General features: G+C 34.9%; 1 protein-coding gene across 3 annotated transcripts; it reads right to left on the minus strand.

Moving 5' to 3' along the window:
- Positions 1–2,582: 2,582 nt before the first annotated feature.
- On the minus strand, positions 2,583–20,377 carry C10H11orf54 (chromosome 10 C11orf54 homolog). Of its 3 annotated transcripts, none has more exons than XM_014560735.2 (9): positions 20,254–20,377; positions 15,670–15,822; positions 13,125–13,223; positions 10,216–10,289; positions 9,948–10,049; positions 8,826–9,002; positions 7,561–7,710; positions 4,714–4,830; positions 2,583–3,783 (listed from the first exon to the last, which is right to left on the minus strand). In XM_014560735.2, exons 2-9 carry the CDS (start codon positions 15,722–15,724, stop codon positions 3,610–3,612), a joined length of 948 nt encoding a protein of 315 aa, XP_014416221.2. In that variant the 5' UTR covers positions 15,725–15,822; positions 20,254–20,377; the 3' UTR covers positions 2,583–3,609. The 3 variants fall into 3 exon arrangements, with proteins under 3 accessions (XP_014416221.2, XP_032344224.1, XP_032344225.1); XM_032488333.1 differs by having other exon boundaries at positions 15,670–15,817; positions 20,254–20,371; XM_032488334.1 differs by lacking the exon at positions 20,254–20,377 and adding an exon at positions 18,393–18,518.
- Positions 20,378–20,475: the final 98 nt, after the last annotated feature.

Consider the following 20,475-nt stretch of genomic DNA (forward strand, 5'->3'; position numbering starts at 1 on the left):
TTCATGATGCTATGTCCTTAACTTTATACTTAAGAGTTAAAAAAAAGATAACAAACGTCTGTGTATTCACACCAGCTTAAGAAATAAAGCATTACTGATACAGTTGAAGCTCCTTTGTATTCTTCCTAGTTAACATCTGCCTTCCTCCTAGAAATAACCACAACTTATTTCCATGTATTTATTTTTAAATTAGTCACCTATTGCTGTGTAACAAAGTATGCCAAAAATCACAGGCTTAAAACAATAATCATTCATGCTTGAAGCATCTTTAGGTCCTGGGGGTTGGCTGGGCTTCCATTCTCTCCCAGACACTGGCCTAGTTTTCCTTCACTATCATGTTAACTCTGCAGTATCGTCAAGAAGGTACTTTTTGTGTTTTCCAGCTTTTAAAATTGTCTTTAATGATATAATTTGTCTGAATTCTCTAACCCACTGTTACTGGAAATAGAAATCTTATTTAACATTGGCTGTTGGTTTTTCTTTTTCTGCCAAATCCCAGTTCATAATTTCTGCCTATTTTTCTATTGAATGTCTTTTCCTTATTGGTTTGTAGATGTTCTTAATGCATTCCAAATAGTAGTTGAATTTCATCAGCTATGTTTTAAAAATATATTCTCTTAGACTGTGGTCTGCTTTCTACTTTTTTGAACTATAGTTTGACAAACAAGTTTTACATTTTAATGTTGTCAGATCAGGTTTATCTGTCTTTTTCTTTTACATAATTTGTGCCTATGTTCTTTAGGAAGTCCTTTCATACCCTTAGGTCATAAAGATATCCTCTTGTATTTTCTTCTAAAACTTTTAAAGTTTTAATTTTCACATGTAGGTCTTTAATTCACTTACTATTGAGTCCAACCAATTTCTTTTTTCCATATTAATAGCTCATTGTGCCAGAACTATTTGAATACATTTCCCTCTCCTCACTGATCTTCAAAACCACCTCAAAAAAAATCGAGTATCTACATATGTGGGAATCTGTTTCTGGCCTTGGTTTTGTGTTCTATTGATTTGATTGCCCATCACTGTGCCAAAACCACACCGTCTTACTTTAATAATTAGTTTGTAAGTTTTGATACCTATATATCAAATATCCCTGACCTTGTTGTCTTGAAAATTATCTTTGCTTATCTTGGCCCTTTGCTATTCCATATATTTCAGAATGAACTGGTGGGGTTCTATGAAAAGCCCTACTAGGATTAGACTGGCATCAAATTGAATTTATAGATTTGAGGATTGAAACTTCTGTGAGATTGCATCTTCCTAGATATAAATATTTGGACTTCTTTGAGTTTTCAACAGTTTTCATAATTTTCTCCATAATGGTTATATATAATTTTTGTTTAAAATGTTGCTGTGTACTTCTGGTAACATAGTGATTGATTATCTTTTTCAAATTTACATTTTAACCATTTCTTGTTGGTATGCAGAAATATACCTCACTATTGTATACTGATTTTATATTTAAGAAACTTTTTGAACTCAGTCTAATAACTTCACTATAGATTCTCTGGCGTTTTCTAAGAAGTCAATTTTTTTTCTGCTAAAAATTGATTTTTAATATGGCATTAATATAGTTTTGCAATATATATATATAGCATTTAAAAAATTGCTCCTCAGAATGTGCACTAGCGTCATGGGGTCAGGTGATCCTATTTTGTTCATAATGGCCTCTTTGCTGTTTCTTGAACACAACAAGTCGTCTTCTGCCTCTGAGACTTTAAATCTACTGGGAAGGATGTTCCTCCAAATAACATCATGGCTCATTGTCTCATTTTTTTCATGTCCTAGCTCAAGTGTCTCTTTATCAAAGGCTTTCCCTGATTTCTCCCTATAAAATATGTCATATAGAGCCTGATTCCATTTTTGAGATTTGACTGCTGACAGCTAGCTTTTAAGCCTTACCCTTCTCCTCCCTCCCCTTCTGCCCCCCATTTGTGCCCGTAAGAAAGCCTAGCTGCTTCTTTGACACCTGTGGGAAGTTCAAACTGCCTGCAGAACCGTCACCCTGGCCCTACCCCTGAACCACCATAAAACCCCCAAGCCAGTCTCCTCTCCCTGTTCTCTCCGGCTACTTTAGGACTTGTTTGGGAGATGCCCTGCTTTCCCCAGAACACCTCATTATAAATAATACACTCTTTTATACACTGTTGGTATGTGTATGACTTCATCAGTCTCGACGTCTAAACTGAATTTTGGGTGGGGAGTCCACCTTTTCTCAGCGTGGGTTGCCCACAACAAAATAGCATCCTCCTCACGGTCCATCGTCTGCTTTATTTTTCTTCATAGCACGAATACCACCAGACATATTACATGTTTGCTTATTATTTGTCTTCCTGTGCTATGTAAATGATAGGTCCAAGCATCAAGTGAAGTAACTGGCATAATCATTCACCCATTCCTTCATTTATTCAACAAATATGTTTTGAGTGCCGACTTTGGCCAGGTTCTGTTAAAGGCATTATTGCCCCTGTGGAGCTTACATTCCAGAGGGCGGGGTAGGTGTTCAATATGTATTTGTTAAATGAATGAATACTAATATTTTCGTCTGGAGGTACGATATTAAAAAGAATCACAACATCAGGTGAATATAAAATTTTTATTCAATTTTTGGCTACAAACTAGTGTTTATTTAAAAATAATATTTAGCAATTTATACTCACAGGACATGTTATAGTTAACATCCAAAGATAATGAAAATATTTCTTGAAGATTTATTATACGCTTAGTACTAAAAAGTTCTTAAATCTGCACATTGTTGGCATTAGGAAGATTAGAGTTGACTTTTGGCTAATTATTATTAAAGAATAACATTAAGGAAAAGTTCAACCATTATAATCAGTAAAAGTACTTTATATTTCATGAAGGATAGTGGTCATATTTAGCAATCATAAGCAATAATAGCCTCCACTTATGTAAAGTCTACTCACTTCAAGGTTATTATGATGCTGTTTCTTTTCCCTTCTTACAAATAACCAGCAAGGTCCAGACTGCTTCCAATTAGCAATCCAAACAAAGGAGGAATTGCAGCTAACTATCTAATTGCTAATATTTATGAAAGGCAAACTGCAAACTTCTGAGTATCGTTCAATTTCACCAAAAGGAATTAAGTGCTTTCTCTGACCACCTTATTTCATAAAAAAGTGTACTCTGGCTTCTAAAATGGATTTTTAAAACTCAGTACAAAGATGTAACAACTATCAACATTTCCAACCCTGATTTTTCTAATACTCAGAAATATCCACTTAGCAGTTACGAGACTAATTTGGGAAATTGAATAATAGTAGATTAATGTAAGTTATTACTATTAGCTAGTAGGAATAATCACTTCATTCTTAATCTTGTTTATTATATTTAAGGTATAAACATAACACTGATCTTTAGAATAAAAAAATGAATGTCTCCATCATGTACCTTTGTTCCCAATGATCTCTTTCAGTTAGATCTATGAAATAACACAGAGCACAATGTCAACATACCCTTCATTTCAAAGGCCAAAAAAGTAGGACTTAAGTAGTAAGATCATTTCTATTAGATTTTATATTAGTATCAATTAATGAGTTAATTAATCAACCTTAGTTAATTGTTTTTTCTAAATGAGTATCAGTTAATTTAATCTCGCCCAAATGAATGGGTCTTTTTTGGTTGATCAATGCGATAGAGAAACTCTGCAGGTGAGAAGTATCCAAGGTATTCCACTGTATCTGGGGTAGTGTCGTAGTGGTAGTGTCCTCCCTCTCCATGATGACTGAAACAATGCGTGTGCTCCAACCGCAAATCAAACCCCTAGGACGACAGAGAAGCTATCAGTTAGTATTCCAATTATTTTGCATAGAACTTGTTTAAGGGAGTGTGAGGCCATTTTTATTTATGTTATAATAATTTTATTTTTTTGGTAGGTAATACATTTACATGATTCAAAATTCAAAGGGTGCAAAGGTTATATTGAGTAAAATGTCTCTTTCCATCTCCTGCCCTCACCATTCCTTTCCTTGCAGGCAACCAAAGTAAGCAGTTTTTTCTAAGTCCTTCCAGAAGGATTTACTTTTTATTTTTTTTAACTGAAATGGTAGCACTTTGCACTTCCTGTGCTGCGTATTGCTTTTGTTCATTTAATAATATAACTTTCAGATCTTTGTGTATCAGATCATAAAAGAGCTTCCTAATTCTTTTACACTTACATAGTATTCTAGTATATGTACCCACCACTTTCAAATGACATTTAGATTATTTCCAATTCTTCTGCTGTTATAGCAGTGCTGTCATGAATAACCCTTTTAACTAATCATTTTATGCACTTACACATATATTTAAGGATAAATTCCTAGATATGTAATCACTAGATCAAAATATACAACTAGTCAGTATTTTGGTAGATACTTGCTTTGAATTAGTCTATATTATATTCTTCTGTGGTAGAATATTAGTATTAGAATATAATGAACAGCAAATAAGATGACAGGAGACCTGAATTCTGTCCTGATTCTACTATTTAATAACAGGAATTTGTGTGTTATTTAAAACGCCTGTGCCTTCATTTCTCCAAAGGTAAAATCTGCTCTGCCTAAGTGACAGGGTTGTCAGCCACCTGCTCCCTTACCTTTCAGTGTAATTCTAGAGACTACCCTAGTTCTTAAATAACAACACAAAAAGGGCTGAATTCTAAAAATCAAGGATTATCATTGTAATATATTGCAATATAAAAGACACACTTACTGGGTCTCTGGAGACAAAAACTGGCAGACAAACCAAAGGAGCCTTCATCTCATAAAAACGCAACCATTTATTCACCTCTTCATCAGAGTTCAATGGGCAGGAAGAAAATTCTGCAGGCTACAATAAAAGGTTATTAAACAAATAAACAGATTGAATATTATCGAGTATTGAAGTTTTAAATTATGTATAATTTAATTAAGTCAAAACCTTTAAGTCTTCATATTTTCTATTGCTATTTTTGGCATGAAAAGAAGTTATACACCCTAGTTTTCAAAAGGACCACCAATCAATATGTATGCACTAAAAGGTATGGATGAATAAATGAAAGAATCTATTACTATGTTTTTATTTTTCGTAGCTCTTCAGTTTTCCTGTGAACACATCCTCATCTTAATCTTAAATGTCATTATTGCTACTGGTAGATGGAAAAGAAAAGCAAGGCATTTAAAGTAGGGTAGAAGCATCAAAAAGAAGAAAATACTTAGGAATAAACTTAAGGAGGCAAACAACTAATACACTGAAAAAGACAAAGCATTGCTGAAAGGAATTTTAAAAGACTCCAGTAAATAGAAAGACATCTTATGTTCATACATTGGACAACTTAATAATGTTAATATGTCAATACTACAAAAGGTATCTAAAGATTCACTGTAAATCCTATCAAAATCCCAATGATATTTTTTGCAGAAATAGAAAAATCCATCCTCAAATTCATGTGGAATCTCAAGGGACTCCAGAGAGCCAAAACAATGTTGAAAAAGAATAAAGCTGGATGACTCCTTTACTGATATCAAGCTTACTATGAAGCTAAAGTAATCAAAACTGTGACACTGGCATAAAGAAAGACAGGCATATAGATCAATGCACTAGAATAGAGATCTCAGAAGTTAAACTCTTGCATATATGGTCAAATGATTTTCAAAAAGGGTGCTGACAATTCAGAGGGGAAAGGGCTGGCTTTTCCACAAATGGTGCTGGGGAAACTGGATATCCACATGCAAAAGAATGAAGTTAGGCCCTTACTTTACACCAAATACAAAAATTAAAATCAATCTGACACCTAAATATAAGAGCTAAAACTATAAAACTCTTGGAAGAAAACATAGGGGAAAAGTTTAATGACATTGGATTTGACTTTTTGGATATGACATCAAAAGTACAGGTACAAAAGGAAAAATACACAAGTGGGAAAAAGCTCCTGCACAGCAATAGAAACAGTCAACGAAATGAAAAGGGAATCTATGGGATGAGAGAGAATATTTGCAAACCATACATCTGATAAGGGGCTAATATCCAAAATATATAAGGAACTCATAGAACTCCATAGCAAAAATGAACCCAATTAAAAAATTATCAAAGGACTAAATTAGACATTTCTCCAAAGAAAATATACAAATGGTCAACAGGTATATGAAAAAGCACTCAACATCACTATTCATCAGAGAGATGCAAATCAAAACCTTAAGATATCTCACTCTAGTGAGGATGGCTATTTTCAAAAAGACAAGAGGTAAAAAGTGTTGGCAAGGATGTGGAGAAAAGGGAAAACTTGTACACTGTTGGTGGAAATGTAAACTGGTACAATCATTACGGAGATTTCTCATCAAATTAAAACTAAAACTCATATGACCCAGGAACTGTATTTCTGGGTATATACTCAAAGGAAATGAAATCACTGTCTTTAAGAGATATCTGCATTCCTATGTTCATTGCAGCATTGGGCACAATAGCTAAGATACGGAAACAACCGAAGTGTCTGTCAACAGATAAATGGATAAAGAAATAGAGATTATCTATCTATCTAGTTGTGATACGTATATGAGTATTATTTAGGCTTTAAAAGAAGAAAATCCTGTCGTTTGTAACAATGTAGATGAACTTGGAGGATATTATACCAAGTGAAATAAGCCAGTCATAGACAAATATTGCATTTGCATAATATCACTCATGTGAAATCTAAAAAAGTCCAATTTAGAGAAACAGTAAAAATGGTGGTTGCCAGATGCTGAGGCGGGTGGGGGAAATGAGGGATGTTGACCAAAGTGTGCAAACTTCCAGTTGTAAGAGCTCTAATGTACATCATGGCGACTACAGTTAATAATAAAGTATTGTGTACTTGAATTTTAACAAATCTCATAATCCTTTGGTGTTTTCCAATAAGTTTATCTATAACTTTGTTGTAAATAATTTGGAAAAGTAATTTCACAGATGTTACATCTTTCAATGCAGAATCAGCTGGCTTGCCATTTAAAATTATCAGGATAAAAAATATTAAAAACAATACATTTTCTGATGGCTTTACTGTTAAAACAAAGAGGAAATTAGGTTGTAATCACTTTTACACTTCATTCATTTATTCATTCATTCACTCACCTACCAAAAATTATATTGAAAGTCCTAGATGCCCTGGGGCTGTGTTCATATAGTATTCCACCATTAATGTCTTATAAAAATATTATATTTAGCCCATAAATTATAATTTTCATAATGAGTTCTTCCCCCTAAACCACAATCATCTTAATTGCAAAGCCTGTGTATTGAGGTCGGGATTCTAGCAATGAAAATGATCAGTTTCAAAGGCTTAAACTGACATTTATCTTGATCTTTAAAGCAAATACACTGAGAAGAAAGTTCTAATATACTAATAAAAAAGGACTCTATCAGGACATTATTGTACAGTATGAATTTAACATATCCATCATTTAAATTTTAAAGTTAATACAGAGTAAAATATTTTGTTCAAGGTGTCTTTAAGGGTGGAATTCTCAATGTATATTAAAAAACCCTAAGATCTGAAGCACGTACACACACACACACAGACACACACATGTAAACACAGGCCCTTACCATAATGTGAGTCTTCACTTTTCCCTTCTGAATTACGAAAGTACCTCCCATCCCTACAGGCTTATCTCCATAATGTTTTTCAAGAGTCTGTCTCATACAAGTCACAAAGTTAAGCTTTCCAGTTCTTCTTTTGGCCTGCACCTCAATGACCTAGAGAGGACATAAATATGCATACCATTGTTCTAAGCTTCAAAATTTTATGTAAGTAACTACCAAAGGGAAACATTATATAATCAATGCCAAATATTCACTTGTTTTGAGCACCGAGATATGAGCTGAAGTGTCTCAAACCTCTACGTCTTGATCATTATATATGTGTATGAGTTATATATATCATTTACTCTAATAATAGTCTTATTTATGCTTTCTTGGACTGAGAAAGATTTAGAGCTAAATTCTACACTGAACTCTAGAGGTTCTTATTATATGTCAAGGTAGTAAAGGACTGAGAATGCCTTGATTTAAAGGGATTAATCTCTGATGGAAGGGAGGGGGATGATTACATTTTCTCATTTCCTTTAAAATTCTGGACTCCTGTTACCTCCAGTTTATTAGGTATTCTTACTTCACTATTTCATCTCTCAAAGTGGCTAAAGTAGCGTTCTCTTTACAAAATCTGAGAGTTCTCACAACTGCCAAAACTGAAATCTTTTCTTCCTTTTTTAATAACAGCTTTATTTGGGATATAATTCACATACCATACAATTCACTTATTTAAAGTGTACAATTCAGTGGGTTTCAGTATATTAATAGAGTTGTGTGACCATCATTACGATCAGTTTTAGAACATGAAATCATCTTTTTTTTGGTACTAACAGGAAGTAAGTATGAAGTGAGTCATTAATTCTCCTTACCTCCTCTTTCTATAATTTTTTGCTACCATTATTTCTCTCTGTCTCAGTCAATGTCTGATCAGTCAGCAGTGAGCAAGTTACATATAAGCTAACTTTAGGTAGACATTATCTATTTCAGCTGCATGGTTCATCTGTTTGACTCACTCACTCCCCACATGAATATCCTAATATTACCTTTTAGTTCTTGGGAAAAAGGGTATTGCTTACTAAGTATTATTCTTAACCTCAGTTTTAAATGAGACTTTCACTCTGCCTGTAGTACTGTCTGATTTTTGTATAACTGGGTTATTTAAAGAGCTTTGACTTAGGTAGCTTTGGATTTCCTTAAGAAAATTATAGTAGTAGCAATAAACGTTCACATTTTTAGCTAAAAACTTTTGGTGAATACTTCATTTTTATGAACACAATCACCTTTCCAGGTTGGCCCTCACTGGCAAAAAGATTAGCCAGTAGTGCAAACCCAAAGTCATGATATTTCTCACTGTATTTCTCCAGTAGGCACCCTCCATCTGCAGGGTTAACACGAGCAAAGTAACTTCCATTCACAGGGGGTATGTGTTCACTTTCTGTTTGAATAACTGGCATAAACTGAAAAGAAAAGTAAATAAGGTAATTAGTCAATCCTAGTACCTCTATGCAAAGAGAATATCTTGAATACTGTAACAAAATATTTTGTCTTAGACTTTAAGACATTTTATTTGAGATCTAATTTTAAAAAACTGAAAAATAAAATATTTAATGTAATTCAAAATACTGATATTTACAAATATCAAAAAACTGAAAAAACATTTTATAAAATGTTTACAGTATTTCTTGTAGTGCTTCTATAACATTGTGACATTTGCATTAAAATGTCTCATTTTAAATTTTAAACTTCATCTATCTTGAACACTAGACAACTTATATTAATGTTTGAGTAAAAGAACTTGTATGATTATTGTCTACTGCTCACATCTGTAAGAGGCTGTGAGAAAATAAGCAGATTGAAGGGGTTATTCCCTCTTCTGTTCATGAGATGTGAAGAAACAGTGATTTTTTATGTTGAAAATACGTTGACATGCACACTAATAGATACTACCTTTTGTAATTAATTATATTACTGGGGTGTAGGTCCCTACTATTTGGTCTGAAAGAGGGAGTTGTGACTAGATCATGAAATAGTCCTGATTGAAAGTTGTCCTCATACCGGCAAAGATTATAGAGCAGTTAAGAATCCTATGATGTATAAGGATTAAAATTTTTCACAGTTTAGAGTCCTCAGCAAACCACAGGAGCGCCCTGGATGGACTCATCTAATACTGAGTGTATACCTCAAGAAAATCTGAATTTAGAGATTAGTGCTCCATTTCAGCTGGGCCAGCTGGAACATGTGCTATGCTCCAAATCTATATCAAACATTTCAGATCTGTAGAGAGGTGTGACATCAACCACTTACAATTCATTCAGAAGACAGGATTTCTGACAGGTCAGTAAAAGGAAAAAGGCAAACTAAATGTCAAATCAATAAAATAAAATAATTATATATATCCCGACCTCAGAATTGAATCCAAGAGTCTGAAATGGGCCTGCTCCCGCTCCAAGAATAAAAGCTCCAGGAAGCTGGATTTCTTTTGCAATCTTATTTAGATCATAAACCTATACAAGAGGAAAAACATTATTTAAATCTAACTTACATAAATTCCCTGGCTTACTTCTTATTAGTGTCCGTTCACACTTCTTTGCCACATTGGTCAACAATAAAAAGAGGAATCAATCCAACTTCCATAATCATCACGAGTGTGAAAAGTAAAGGTGCACTTACCTTTTTTTGATTTACAAGTGGCAGTAAATAAGGCACACCTCCTACGTCTGCAATTCTAGTTTTCCCACAGATGCCTAAAAAAAAAGCCATCTTAAAAATAGGCAAACATAAATTTAAGAATAAAATGCCAGAAGACACTAATTTATTAAGAGTATATAACTTTTCCATTCTTATAGTTCTACAAATAGCAGGTGTTGGAAGATGTAAGTAGCTAGGACCCCTGTCTGATTCTAACTACCTGTGTTTCTAATAGTGTTATAACAAAGCATAACTTGATATAGTTAGTAGCATAAAGGCAGTAGAAAGTTGATGACAGGTCAAGGACTACTGGGGCCAAAATTTGGATTGGATGAAGTTTCTCAAATTAGTCTACAGTGACTTATTCCTTTAAAAATCTTTTTTTAGGGGAGAGGGTTAGCTAAAATTGTATTTTAATTTAAATATTTTGCTCTGATAAAATATTAGTTCTTTTAAAAATCCATATTGGGAAGTCCTCTTGTCAAAGGTGTTTGTTCCCAAGGGTTTTTGTAAAAATGACAAGTAATTAGACGTAACTTCAGATGCTAGGAACTTTCTACTTAGATTTTTAATTAACATCACAAGTACAGCTAGACATAATTTGGGAAAAGGCACATTCCTTTTTTTTTTTTTAGTGCAAAGTGAAAAATAATTATCTTTTGTCTGAGAAAAAGTAGTCTTGTCAGTTTCATATTAACGTCACTCCACAGTAAATGTAGATAAAATTGAATTTATTCAGCTATACAGAGGATAGATGTACAAAATTCTTTTATGTTCCATGTATAATTAGGGATTTTGGAAATATTTTCCATGGGATCACCAGAAATTACTCATGGATAAGACTCTTTCTCATAAGTGATAGTATTGTTGCAGTTTAGAGAAACTATTAGAAACTATGAGAAGGGCTATTTTAGTAGTCTAGGGAAAAGACAGGTAATGAGCTAAAAGTAGAGAAGAGGAAATTAAGAAAAAGAACAAAGAAAGGAGAATAGGCACCTATGGTGAAGGAATGAGTTAAATTTTAGACATGTTGACCTCAGGTTGTCCTTCGCATATACAGGTGGAGATGTCCTGGAGACAGCTGGAATTACTGATCGATAGCTAAGAAGAAGAGAGAGCTAGGTGAGATGTAGCCATTTCAAAGTTGTTGTATCCAAGTGGTAAAACCACAGGAGTAGGCGGAAAAGCCTGGAGAGACTGTACAGAATAAGAAGATGAGGAAAGAATTCTGGGAAACATCAAAATTTAAGAGACTGTCAGAAAGAGAAAGGATCCAGAAAAACAATGAGGATGAAAGAACATCATGGAGGAAGGAAAGGCACCAAGGAAGAAGAGGCAAAAGAACCAAGGAGAGAGGAGAGCTAGGGGAGAAAATGTCCGGCAGCAACGGCCACCAGCATGAGATACAGAGGGAGACCAAACAATACCAGAAAACACCAGCGTCACTGGTGACTTGAGCAAGACCAGTTCATGTAGAAAGTGGATAACTATGTTTATGAAAGATCATACATATATATACATACACACATATCTGGCTTCCTTAGTATTACAATTTAAAGATTCACAAATTATTGAAAGCTTTTTCAAACCAACCCTTTGGGTAATAAAATTAAGATGAACCATTTTTCCTTTTTCCTTGTACTCTTCTGTGTTTTCTGATTTTTATTTTATTTTAATTGTTTATTTAATCAATTATTTATTGGGGAAATATATTACTTTTATAATTGGAAGATGCATAACCAAAAAAAGTATTATGATAAACACTTTCAAGGTGTGAAGAAAAACTGGCATCTGGTACACAAAAATTCTAGAATTTACAAGTCAACTTAAAATCAAAGACTGTTTAAACCAGAAAGACCCAAAAAGAACATTTAACCCAAATCCCCCTTCCCCCCATTTTAATGTATCTGAAGCCCAAGGTAATGAAATCTGTAAGCGGCAGAGAAAAACTAGAGTCCAGGGCTTCTATGTAAAACTACTTTTTAACAAAGATGTCAGTTATGTAAAAGAGTGAGTACATGTGAGTGGCTCTCTCCAAATTCCGCGTCGCAGTAGGGTATAATGGGAGAACGCTGGACTTTGGAAGCAGATGGACCTGGATTTGAATTCTGATTATGATTCACACTGAGCTTACTCAGCCTCTCTGAGCTCGGTTTTCTCATGTATAAACTGTGGCTAGTACTTACCTCACAGTGGTATTATAAAAATCAAGACATCAAATAGAGACATGTATCATACTGTCTGACAAATTATATTTACTCAATAGTAATATCCCTTCCTTCTCTCTTTAAACTTTGGCTGGGTGATCACTTGACCCAATTTATTAAAGGGATATAAGTATTTAATAGATGATTCACACAGCGAAAAAAAATGTGACAATGAATATATATATGTTCATGTGTAACGGAAAAATTGTGCTGTACACTGGAATTTGACACAACATTGTAAAATGGCTATAACTCAGTAAAAAAATGTTTAAAAAAAAGATAAATTAAAAAAAATAGATGATTCAAATACCAGGCTTTTAAGATCCCTTCTGGTTTTAAATAAATAAATAAAAACAAAAATTAAAGTGAGCTTCCATAACAGTCATTTAAGCAATTTAAAACAAAACTCTCATGTGGTGTCAAGGGTTCCAGCCTACTGAATATCTACCATATTACCTGTGAAAATTACAAAATACATAAAACACAGTATTTTTTCCAGAAGGGTATAAAGTGAAATTTGAGCAATATTGGAAAACAGTCAGCACAGAAATTAAGCACAATTTAATCTAAAAATCTGGGCAATATCCTTTAGTTGTAGATAATCTAAGATAATCCTTGAAAATACTCCTGGTTTTAGAAAAAGACTAGGACTGAAAACAAAAGTTCATTGCCAAAATTGCTTACCTTTTACAGGAAAGGTAAATGGCTCCTTAGTCAAATCAGGGCAATCAACTATAGAGACCTGGACATCAGCAAAGTTCTCCTTCAGCCCCTTCTGCAGAACTAATAAAGACAAAGAAAAGAGTTAGTTAACATTAGGTAGAAATTTGCCACCATGTATCAATTCTTCCCTCAACTTTTTTGTGTGCCACACTCCCAACCTAAGTTTGTATAATTAAAAAAAGGGGGAAATGGTTTTATTAATGAATGTAATTAGACACTAGACACATAATTAACCACAGGATATAATGTAGACTAAGACACATGAATATTTCCATAAATACCACTACAAACTGTAGGGATTATAAGCCACTGGAGATAAACACTGCACTCAGGTGAGGACTACATTTCTTTTGGGGAGAGGATTCCAAATATTGAAATGTAAATATTTAAACTGCTAGAAAGTAAGCCATTGCATGCAACAACTTCATTAATGCTTACAGACAAAATGTTGAGCAAAAGAAGTAAGATACAAGAATATGTGACTTCACTTACACATGTATTTCAAAAACAGGCAACTAATCTAAGGTGACAGAAGTCAGAACAGTGGTTACCTCTTGGGGTAGAGATGTTGACAAAGTGTGTGAAGCGGTCTTCTGGGATGCTGGAAATATTTTATATCTTGATCTGGGTGTGTTATGGGTGTGATATGGGTATAAACATGTTAAAATTCATAAAACTATATACTTAATAGTAGTGTACTTTAGATATAACTCAGTCAAAAAGGTAAAACAGCAAACCCAGATGTCTCAAAATTATAAATCTTGGAGCAACGCACTTTTAAGGATGAAAAGTTCTTATAAAACACTTCTCTGATAGTAGTGTTAGCCATTAGTTTGTTTTGTAGAATCAGACTCTCTAAAAACATGAAGTCATCCTAAATGCAGTCATATAGATATTCCACACCAGATCTTTTATCTATATAAGAACAGAAACCAAGGTGACTGGAAAATCCCCCTGCCTAGTCTAATAACTGCAGATTTATGAATATATAAATTAAGATTCAGTGTATGGAAATATAGTAAAATGTATTTTTTACAAATTACAAAGGGACCAAGTTCTTGGTATAAGATTTTCTGTCAAAATTGAAAATCAATCTTAAGCCAAAAAACTTAAGATTCCATCTCTATTCTGTACTGATTATATCCTGTACATATAGAAAGAAAATAGAAATGTAAACATACAAGAGAAGATAGGTTGTAGGAAGGCACTCAGAGACAAGGTTCCTAGCTGTCCTGTCATATCAGGAAAGACAGAACGATTGACAGAAAAGAATACAAAGAATACTAGCAATACAGATTATTTACTAACTCCCATTCGATTTAGGAAAAAATAGGGAGGTTATAAGAGGAGAGCCACAACCAACCCGAAGATTAGTGTACTTCCTGACTTCATCCTTAGCAGGACAGGTAAACTACCAGGACAGATAAACTCTGAGAAATACGGATAGGTTTTACAGTTACCCTCAGAATAGAATCAAAAGGCTGTCAGGCATTCTGATAGGCTATGCAGTTTTGGATTAGTACTATTCCTGGTTTCATATTATAATCCTATTTTTATTTTCTTTTTTCTTATCTGTATCTGTTCCTTGTAATTAATCTTATGAAGCTGCCTTAAATTTGGGGGTTTTTTTTGTGGGGGGGGGATTATGTTTATTTATTTATTTATTGGAGGTACACAGAATGGACCCAGGACCTGGTGCTTGCTAAGCACGTGCTCTTCCACTGAGCTATACCCTCCCCCTGCCTTAAATTCTTGTTTAAATAAGATGAAATACCTAAAAATATATGCAGAGGAATCTAAGCAAGTTCATTGGCAGTCTGTCATATCAGGAGGGGGGGGGAAGTAGTAGATTGGGAACATGATTAATACCCAACAGTAGATTATATATTTAAAGAATACTGCAACTGGCAAGAAGTTAATAAAGCAAAATCGTGCAACTTTTTGTGCACCACACATAAATCTTGGATTACTATATTCATTTTCATTCTGTAAAGTTGGTATCTCGTCAAGAATCTTTGAATGATGAATTTGTTTTTTTTTTTCTGACAGGCAGAATTTCTGACTTTCATTAAAAAAATTTCCTGGTAAGAATATATGCTTACCAGAGGGTAGAGTGGGTGGGAAGGATTAAATTGGGAGTTTGAAATTTGCAGATACTAGCTAATACATATAAAATAGATAAACAACAAGTTTCTACTGTATAGCACAGAGAACTATATTCAGTATCTTGTAGTAACCTATAATGAAAAAAGAACATGAAAACGAATATATGTGTGTATATGTATGACTGAAACATTATGCTGTACCCCAGAAATTGACACAACATTGTAAACTGACTAGACTTCAAGAAAAACAGGATGCAAAAAAAAGTACAGAATAGACACCAAAAAGGAAAATGAGTTCTGTATCAAAAGTACTATTGCAAAATCATATCTTAGAACGTTTTTATTTTTAATTTTTTCCTTAGAATAATTGAAAAAACCCTCAAAGTTAGTATTGTATTTACCTCCAACAAGCTCCTCTAGACTTGGCACATGGAAAGAATACTCAGCACAAGCCATTTTCTTTCTTCCTCAGGTGCGAGGATGTAGAAAATAAAGCTACTGTGGGCTAATTATCACAAGAGTTCACGGTGCACGGAGCGTGAACAGCTACTGCTCTGGAAAAGAAAGAGTTCAGTTACATAAAGAGGGCCAAAGGGCATTTAGGTTTCTGTCCTCACAAAAAAGCAACCACAGCTTATAGTATTTAATATTCCAAGTGAGAAATGCCCAAGTAACCTCTTTTAATACTAATACTTTAAATAGCTGACATTTAAAATAGACAGGAGGAACACCAGACCAAGAGCACACGTGATTCATTTGCTTCAGTCATATATCTGGACTGAGCATGCAGCTCTCTAGAAATTGTTGGTTTAAGGAATACAAGTCCTGAAATAAAAGGTAGTTACTAAGGTTTATCAATAGTGTTTCAATGGTTGTACAACAGTATAGGATGCTCAAGCACTTTTTTAAAAACTTTTTTTGGGGGGGTGGCAATTAGGTTTATTTATCTACTTATTTATTTTTTAACAGAAGTACTGGGGATAGAACCCAGGACCTCGTGCATGCTAAGCACGCACTCTCCACCGAGCTGCACTCTACCACACAGCTATATCCTCCTCTGTCAAGTACTTCTATAATAGATCATTTGTGTTTTCTATTCTATGTTTGACATTTAGGCTAAAAATTAGACAAGTTTCTTAGACTATCACTTTTACAAAAGAAAGTTTAAATTACTAAGAGAAATGGAAACTTCCACAAATGATTAGCTTTTGAAATTTAAATTATTACTTTCATTTACAAATAAACATATTTTCTTGGTAGGCAGCTTTAGTGTTCAATTATTCTGATAACCTGACCAGTTATAATTTGATATTTTAAAAATATATGCTAAGTATATTTTACAATAAGTAGACATATATACACAGTGATTAGTATCTTGCCTCGAGCATCCAGGTGATGAGGTGTGCAAGCAGAGATAAATAAAATGCAAGCAGAATAAAACTCCAAAAAACCCCAAGCAAAAGTAATAGGAAGTGGGCAGGGAATCCCACTCTAGGCCAACTGCAACAAGGAATGAAGACAAAACTTAACACTGTTTCTAAGAACACTGTTGGAGTTCTCATTAAAATTGTTAATGAAACACCTCATTAATCTGAATAGTCTCTGGTACACGCTTACTTAGTAAGTGAAAGGTGGTCCTTCAGCATCACTTGAAATATTCTTCCAACAAAATTTTTTTTAAATTTTCCCAAGATCCACAAGTTTCTTAAGAAACTGAATTTCTGATTTTGATGATAATTTCAAATAACACAACCTCCACAAACATGCTATTCCACACATTTAAGACTTGGCAAATTGTAGAATAGACTACACTGTATAGCACAGGGAAATATACACAAAATGTTATGATAACTCACAGAGAAAAAAATGTGACAATGAGTGTGTATATGTCCATGAATAACTGAAAAATTGTGCTGAACACTGGAATTTGACACAACATTGTAAAATGATTATAAATCAATAAAAAATGTTAAAAAAAAAAAAGAAAAAAAAGACTTGGCATTTACTTTAGTACTTAATCTAATACCAATTTTATTACCATTTAATTACTTATTATGCATAATTTGGTCTCCCAAATAACATATAACCTGTTGACAATGGGCCACAAGCCCTATATAATCATATTTTAATTATCTCAAATATATTTTTGAATTGAATAAGCTATAATTGTTCCGGAATGAGCCATTTAACTTTTTCTTTTGAAATAATTTCAGATGGACAGAAAAGACATACAAATAATTACTGTATACTCTTTACCTAGATTTTCCAAATTCTAACTTCTTATATTTTCTGTATCAGAAACCAGCAAGTACTGATTAAGAACATGTCAAAATCGGCTCAATGACTACCACATATATTTAAAATGAGGATAATAAAAGCACTCTAGATATATCTACTGATAGTAGGAATAATAAAGACTCAAATTTAAATTAAATATAATCCTAATTTTGTACCCTTTACTATCTTTCAAAGGTAAGTCTTTTCTTTCCTCATCAAAACAGGAATAAATTCCAGCCCTCAGAGGCTATAGCCTGAATAACTGGTTTAGAAATGCAGAACATCAGGCAAGCCAACAGCCCAGAAGGTAGAGTGGGAGTGTGTGTATAAGTGTGTTTATATCTGAGTGGGAGGTGGGGAAGAGGAGGTTGGAGTTGGGGAGTTGAGGGAAAGAGGTTAGAAAAGCTCTCACACACATTCAGAGCGGCTCCAGGAGGACAGCTTTGGGCCACATGGAGGCAAACAACATTTACTCTCCAGATTCCATTGCTGGGAGTCAGTGGCCCAGAAGTAGGATCTAGAGAAGGGAAGGATGGAAAATAGGAGGCAGCTGGGTATCGAGCTGCAGAGACAATGCCTAAAGGGGGAGGCCAACTATCGCAACCAAGCTGAGAACTGCTTACTAACTGCATACTGTAAACCAGACACTGTGTTAGACACTTACATTCTCTCAAAACCCACACTAATATAAACAGTATCCCTTTCACTTTATAAGAGGAAATAGGCCAGAGGAAATATATTATTTACTCCAGATCACACAGTTACTAAGTGGGCAGAAACAGAATTCAATACCAAATCTAGCCCACTGTAAAAGCCAGAACTCATCACATTATACTATGCCACTTACCGGTGAAGGAATGACACAGTCCAGCTCACAATAAGGGAGAATTTGTATAGAGCAATCTTACAGCACTCAGGGTGTACCTGTGATCATCTGTTTGCTTTGCTTGTGTCCCCTAGACTGGGATCTCTCTGAAGATAGGACTTTATTTCTTATATCTGTCTTCCCAGTACCTAGCACATAATAGATACCAGTTCAGCCTTAATTTTTTTATTGAACAGTTATGATATGCCAGACTTATAAGACTCTGGGACATGGTTTCATGGGTGTGCCTCTAGTGTAGTTACATAAGACCATGTGCTCAGAACAGCACATGGTTTATGCTTTGTTGTCACCATCTTTAAATTCTTAACTTTGTATTTGAACTTTTAGGACAGATAGGACAGTGGAGCATGCGCAGGATCAGAGGAGAGAGGCTCAGAGTGTGTGTCCACCACCATTCCTTGGTTCCCATTCATATAAAGCATTTATGAAATCCTGTAGGCACAGAATGTTGGGAGTTGATTGAGACTAAAATTCCCTGGATTCCATAGTGGTGGTAGGATGTGCATGCATCAAGAAGTAAAATAAATGCAGGCGAGTTAGTTTTGTGCAGTATCCAGTGCTCTAGTAAGAACGGAGTACATATGCCTGAATGAACTACAGAATACGAACTGTGAAATTTCAGTGATTCTGCATACAAGTTAAATGTTCTTATGTTTGTGTTTAAAACTGGCATAGTACAATATAAAAAATGGTAAAATTCATGCTAATGATTTAAATTTAAGTATTTTCTTTACTTAAGTGACAATAAATAGCAAATTAATGTTAATAGTAATAAAATGATTAATAATAAATTAATAAAATAGCATGATTGTTCATGTTACTAATAATTAATAATAGGAAATTAATGCTATTAATTAAAACACCATGACAAGTTGAAAGAGATACTACAGAAGAAAGGTGACAGCTTATATTTTGGTACCTTTAATGGCATTTTTCCCCCTAATTTTGAGCTAGAGATCCTGCGTTTTCATTTTGTACTGAGCCCCACAGATCACATAGCTCGGCCTGCTCCGGGATATGGCGGTGACTAAGGCATGCGATACCTGTCCTGGAGCTTACAGTATTTCCTAATGCCTACAGGACTAGACTTTCCGCGCCTGGAATTGTTCAATGTTTAGAGCAAACGTGAGTAAAGAGACCAGATTACCTTCTAGGTCTGTCCAATCCCGAGATGACACTTAACTATAAATTAAGACTAGACAGTTTTCCTGGTTTTATCATATGATACAAGTCGTCTGAATCAAGCTAGCTCAACCCTTTTTGTACTACTTTGGGGGGAAAAGTCCCACCGTCACTAAACTAGTTTAAACTTTTATCTTAACACTCATTAACCGTTCAGGGAACTAAGGGCGGAGAAAACTTAAAAAAAAAAAAATCCGCTGCTGGCATCTCTTGTGACACGTTGACCAACTCCTGGGAGGCCGACCCTTAGTTCGGAGTGAGAGTGAGCCAACAAAACACGTCCGAAGGTGGAGAGGGGCACGGGGGTGCTATGGGGCAACACTGGCTTCCAGTACAAAGGTTACACACTTCGAGTCATGGTCAAAGCACGATCCTTTCCCAAGTTAACACAGAAGAGGTTTCTGAAGGCAAAAGTAGACATAATATGACAGAACACAGCCGGCACCACACACACGGATACGCACACCCCCATCCACCCGGGACCGGGTTTGGAAAGTCAGACGACAGCCCAGCAAAGGCGAGATCCCTGGAAGCGGATCAGGCGGAGTGGCTTGTTTCCTCGCAGTTCACATCATTCCGTTCACTTGACCCCCACAATTCTTTTGTAGTTTGTTGAAACGTTCTTGGCTATTCCACTTACCCGATCGGTTAGGGAAGCGTACACCTGAAGCCTCCACTTGGCTCAGTCAACTCCGCCTCCTCTGGGTTAGGAAGCTCAGGCCCCGCCCACTCTAAATCGCTCCTCCTCTCGCGGCGATCAAAATGGCGCCCCGCGTCTAGCCACCTCCCATCTCTCACTTTCTTCCCGTAGTCAAAGTGTTATCGCGAGATTTCGGCCTCACTATTAGACGGCGCGCGTGAC

Source organism: Camelus ferus, chromosome 10 (assembly GCF_009834535.1).
Source record: "Camelus ferus isolate YT-003-E chromosome 10, BCGSAC_Cfer_1.0, whole genome shotgun sequence".
NCBI classification, from domain to species: Eukaryota; Metazoa; Chordata; class Mammalia; order Artiodactyla; family Camelidae; genus Camelus; species Camelus ferus.

What these genes read in the sequence shown, in the direction of transcription:
- C10H11orf54 (XM_014560735.2), bottom strand. Translation starts at nt 15,724, where the DNA reads ATGGCTTGTGCTGAGTATTCTTTCCATGTGCCAAGTCTAGAGGAGCTT. An exon ending in ATTTACCTTTCCTGTAAAAG is followed by an intron (nt 10,290 to 13,124) that starts GTAAGCAATTTT and finishes CTTTTTTTTTAG; the next exon opens with GCATCTGTGGGAAAACTAGA. An exon ending in CTCTTGGATTCAATTCTGAG is followed by an intron (nt 9,003 to 9,947) that starts GTCGGGATATAT and finishes TTTTCTTTTCAG; the next exon opens with TTTATGCCAGTTATTCAAAC.